This window comes from Chrysochloris asiatica, unplaced genomic scaffold, assembly GCF_000296735.1.
Source record: "Chrysochloris asiatica unplaced genomic scaffold, ChrAsi1.0 scaffold00055, whole genome shotgun sequence".
Lineage (NCBI taxonomy): Eukaryota > Metazoa > Chordata > Mammalia > Afrosoricida > Chrysochloridae > Chrysochloris > Chrysochloris asiatica.
The window spans coordinates 17,922,300-17,927,770 of record NW_006408573.1 but is presented as its reverse complement, the minus strand read 5'-3'; the positions used below and the strand labels follow the sequence as shown (position 1 = coordinate 17,927,770).

Below are 5,471 nucleotides of genomic sequence, written 5' to 3'. Positions count from 1 at the left end.
TTCAGTAAAATTTATTAAATGCCTATAGTGTTGAAGAAAGTTCTGTGCCTTTTATGTATGTTTTCAAATTTAGTTCTTATAACAACCCTACAAAGTATATATTCCCATTTTACAGATGAGGAAGCTGAGTCTCAGAGAATTGGTAACTTGCCTAGTATCACAAATCTAGTAAATTGCTGATTTAATTTTTGATATTTTGGTTTCAGGAATACTGTTGTTTACCAACCCTTTTGCATTTATATTTCTAGCAGTCTCAAATATTTATAAACAAATTAAGAAAATAATTTTATAGATGAAATATAAGGAAAAATAATATAGACAATCATGGAACAAGAAGATACAAAGAAAACACAAGGTGAGAAATTCATGATTAGTAACCAGGAATTCATTTTATTTGTAGAATATACTACAAGTTATCTGACAGGTTCCAGGAAACAAAAGAGATATTCTAAAATGTATATAAATACTTAATTGAGCACTTACTTTGTGCCTGCCACATAATTCCTGGCTTCAGGAAACTGATAATTCTGTTAGGTAAACAATATTCTGATAATGAAAATATCTTATGATAGGTAGTTTAATGGAGGTGTAGATAAGACTTAAGAGTTATCTTCAGAAAGATAGAAATTGGAGACACAGTCATGAAGGAAGTTATTCAGTGAGAAAATACTACATTTTAAAAGTTTGAGGAAGAGGGCTCTCAAAAAAATTGAGAGAATAATTTTTTAAAGGTAAAAGGAGGGACAGGAGAGTGGTATCTTGAACATTAAGAGTTTTAGGAGAATACTTCTTGAGGAGATGGCATAAGAGCATCAGTATCAAATGTCACAAATAAAGACTGGGTTAGTCATTGGATTTTTGCATTATCATTGTTAGGTGCCATCAAGTTGGCACCAACTCATAGCGACCCTATGCACAACAGAACAAAACACTGCCTAGTCCTGGGCCAACCTCACAATTGTTGCCATGCTTGAGCCCGTTGTTGCTGCCACTTAGCCAATCCATCTCAGTGGGGGGCTTCCTCTTTTTCTCTGACCCTCCACCTTACCAAAACTGATGACCTTCTCCAGCGACTGGTCCCTCCTGACAATATGTCCGAAGTATGAGACATGAAGTTTGGCCATCCTGGCCTCCCAGGAGCACTCCAGCTATACCTTTTCCAACACAGATTTGTTTGTTCTTTTGGCAGCCCGTGACACTTTCAAGATGCAACTCCAATATCATAACTCAAAAGCATCAATTCTTCTACAGTCTTCCTTAAAAGTTCTTAAGAAGTTCTTAGAACTTCTTAAAAGTTCTACTGGAAGATACATGGTAGTATATAAACATTTTCTCCTAAACACTCCTTTAGTAAGCCAAACAAACCTGTTCTGTCAAACCAATTCTAGTTCCCATAACCCTGCAGGACAGAGTAGAACTGCTCAGTAGAATTTCCTAGACTGTTACCTTTATGGAAAGAGACTGACACGTCTTTAGCCTTTCTCAGGGAGCAGCTGGTGGATTAGAACCACCCACCTTTTGGTTAGCAGCCAAGCGCTTAACTATGGTACCACCAGGGCTCCTTTGTTGTGGTTTCATTTTCATTTACTTTAAAATACTTTGATTTCTAAAAGGGAGGTAGTAAAATAAAAGTGTTATTTTACTTAAAAAAGATTATGTGGATGTTTTATTCGTATACTTCATGTGCCACTGTAGGATAAGCATGGGACTGCTAACCACAAGGCTGGTGGTTCAAACCCTATACAGGGATATTATGAGTCAGAACTGACTTGATGTCATAATACCAAAAACAACAAATCACGTTAGGTGAAAAATAAAGTTTAAGACATTCGTTTTAAATTATTTTATTTAAACACTTATTTTTCTTATACTCTTTATTGGTTGTAGATTATGAAAGTAATACTTGCTTATTATTTTTAAAATGAAGCACTTCAGAGATTGCAACTAGACATTAAAATGTAAGTGGTTAGTTTTTGAAAGAAAGCATTTAAAATAAGGGAATTTTTGTTCTTTAGAAATGAAGACTGACCTGAATTTATTATTGGAGTGCCTAAAGCATCAAATGGACAGCCCTTTTTCACAGAAGGAAACTTTGGTCACTATTCGTTCAGTTTGTCTGCATAATAGTAAGACATGATGATGAATTTTTAAATCAAATGTGAATAGTTCTTTGACTCAGTTACTCAATATGTTATGTTACTCTTTTCATTGGTTTATTTTATCCCTCAACTAATAATCAAAGTAAAGATCCATTTTGTTTTGTTTTGTCTGTGTACCCTGTAGGTAATGCAGGTGCTTATTTTCGGGAAATTGGTGGTTTGATGTTTGTAAAAAATCTTGCAAAGTCAAGTGACCATAGCATGGTGAAAGAAGCAGCCTTATGCACATTAGGAGCAGTTGCAGAACAAAATGGTAAAATATTAAAACTTTATTTCATTAGTCTTTAATTGTGTTACATACATCAACAAAATATGACAGCCATTTTGTATTTGGATAGATTTCCTTTGGATACAGAAATTCATGTTGACTGCTATAGAGCATGAAATCAGAAGGCTTTCTGCCTGCAGACAACTCCAGCCAGGCAGAGCCTAATTCCATCTTGTGCCTAAGTTTAAGCATTCAGATGTCAGTTTTTGAGTACCTAATGAATCTCTGACTGTCAGACTGTCAGAGTCAGAAGCAGAATATATATTTACAAGTGTTTTTGAGGCCACTGTCCCCAGCATACCCTCACAGGAAGTTTCCTGGGCATGACACTTAATGACTGTCTTAAGGGTCATCTGGTTGTGACATCATACCCCAAGAGCCTCAGAGACATCCTGTAAGCTTTTCTATCTACAATAGTACCCCCACCTTGCTTCCAAAGGCCCAACATGCCTGGCATGCTTATGTGACATCAGTGGAGGTTGTGAGAGGAGAATCCTTTGTTCCCTGAGGACTATAAAAGGTCACCATGTGGAGGTGGGACTCTGGGAAGGTCATCATGGCGACATAATGATTTCCCTTACCCAGGTGATCTATGTCTGTTTTGTCTTGTTTTCACTCCTGTTTAAGACTTAATATTGAAGTCCTGGTGTGGCGTTGTAGGATAAGCACTGGATTGCTAACTGAAAGGTCAGCTACTCCTCAGAAACCCTATACAGGTTCACCATGAGTCAGAACCAACTCAACAGCACTTTAACAACAAGAGGAAAGGTTGTTTGAGGAGTGCTGGTGGCCTTGTATGATAAGCACTGGACTGCTGACCACAAGATCTCTGGTTCAAGCCAACCAATTGCTTCACAGTAGAAAATGAGGCTTTTTACTCCAGTGAAGATTTATTTATAGCCTCGGAAATCTTATACAGGGTCCTTATGAGTTGGGACTGATTCAACAGCATCTAACAACAATAACAAAGGTTGGTTGGTTAAAAATTGAACCACAGGGGTGAGTTCAGTCCCATGCCGAAAGGGTGACTAAGGATCATAGTTTCAGGGATTCCATTAGTGAATTAAAATCTGACCAGTAATTTTTCCTTATTTTCCAAAGCAGGGTTCTGAATTTTTGTAAATTGTTTTTCTTGTTGTGTTTTGTCACATAGTCTCTTACTTTTTTTTTTGGTTAGATTTTAATTTTTTTGCTTACTTAACGGTTTTACTGGAAATTTTAGGAGGTAAAGATAGGTATTTTGGAACCCGGAGCAAGTATTTCTGATCAAAATGTGGTTTCCTTTTACTGCTAATTGAGTAGACATATACCAGTTTGTCCGAGTCCTGGTGTGATGCTGTGGGATAATGTGCAGACTGCAGAGCCATTTGAACTGCAAGGTTGGTGGTTCAAGCTCACCAGCTGTTCCTTGGAAACCCTATACAGGGACGCTGTGGGTCAGAACGGACTCAATGGCACTTTTAACAACAACAACAACATACCAGTTTGACAGAAATTATATTGTGTGATTTTAATAAGAGTCATTTAAATGGAATCTGGTTGAGAACCACCTCTAGTTTGACAACTTTGTACTTTGTTCACTATATTTTAAACATTTGAAAATTCTGATTTTATATTTCAGTTTATTGTCAGCAGACTTTATGCACACCAGAGTTATTTGAAGACTTAACTCAGTTCCTATCTAATAATGAGTCTAACATAAATTTGAAAAGAACATCTGTCTATGTTATTTTGGTTCTGGTTTCACATAATAGTAAGTATATTCTCTTTTATATTATAAAAAAACATTTTTAAAGATAATAAGTTGGGACAGTCACCATTAATCCTTTTATGCTTGTTTGTATATCAGTGTTTTTTCTCTCAGTATCTTAAGAGCACTGAATTAAAAGAAAACTACTAACATACATGTAATCATTCAGTATTTATTGTTAATTGTTAGAAATAGTGAAGTGATTTGGTCTACCTACCACTGACAAGTAACAGCTTTAAAAGCCAAAGAGAAGCATTTAATTTAATGAGGAGTTTGGCTGATTTTCCACTGAATTAGCCATTTACTGTATCAGCCAGCAATAATTATGTAATTCATGCGGCCTTTGACTAAAGTTTTGCTTTGCTTTTTGTTTTTTAAAGTTTGTATTTTATAATAATTTTAGGTTTACAGAAAAAGATAGTATAGAGTGCTCTTGTATAGCTTAATCTTGTTGTTGTTGTTAAGTTCCAACTCAACAACCTATCTAGGATTTCTGAGGGATGACTGATGGGTATTAATTGCTAGCCTTGTGATTAGCAGTCCAGTGCATATCCTATAGTGCCATACCAGGACTTAACTAGGCTAAGGTTATTTTAAAAACAAACAAACAAACATTGCTATATGTAAGTCTTCAAATTGTTAAAAATTCTATAAACATTTGAAATACTTCTAGAATTTATTTTTGTACTTTGAAAAATATAGAGAAGATTGAACTTTTTTGTCAAAGATTATTTTGGTATTTTAACAGTGAACCATGATACAAAATAAGTGTTTTGCCATTTTTACAGAAAATTGTTGTTCACTGTAGGATAAACACTGGACTGCTAATTACAGGGTTGGTGGGTCAAACCCAGTAGCCACTCCTTGGAAACACTATATACAAGGTAGCTATGAGTCAGAACTGACTTGATGGCAATTAACAACAATTAACAATCACATGTATTGTATTTTCCATAATAATCTTTTTAAAAATACATGTTTTCATTGACAAATTAGGTGTTCATTTTGACATAAATTCTACCTCCATTGAGCTCTTTCTGGCAAGGTAGAAAGCTTTGCCTTCAGGCAAAGTGTGTCTGAAAGCTAATTATGACTCCCCTACCAGCTTTCGTTATTGAAAGATTCTCTGGGCAAATTATTGAATGATGCAGAATGCATCAAGAGAAGATGGAAGGAATACACAGAATCATTGTATCAAAAGGAAATGGTTAATGTTCACCGATTTCAAGAGGTACCATATGAACAAGAGCCAGTGATACTCAGGGAGGAAGTCCAAAGTGCATTGAAAGAATTG

General features: G+C 35.6%; 1 protein-coding gene across 1 annotated transcript in view; it reads left to right on the top strand.

Moving 5' to 3' along the window:
• The first annotated feature begins 324 nt into the window (after window positions 1-324).
• The window catches only part of CCDC79 (coiled-coil domain containing 79), a 20,467-nt gene continuing 15,320 nt past the window's right edge, over window positions 325-5,471 (top strand). Inside the window, exons 1-4 of the mRNA XM_006863589.1 lie at window positions 325-355; window positions 2,016-2,126; window positions 2,284-2,412; window positions 4,049-4,180. Of these exons, the coding sequence (XP_006863651.1) occupies window positions 325-355; window positions 2,016-2,126; window positions 2,284-2,412; window positions 4,049-4,180 (403 nt within the window). The remainder of the gene's footprint in view (window positions 356-2,015; window positions 2,127-2,283; window positions 2,413-4,048; window positions 4,181-5,471) is intronic.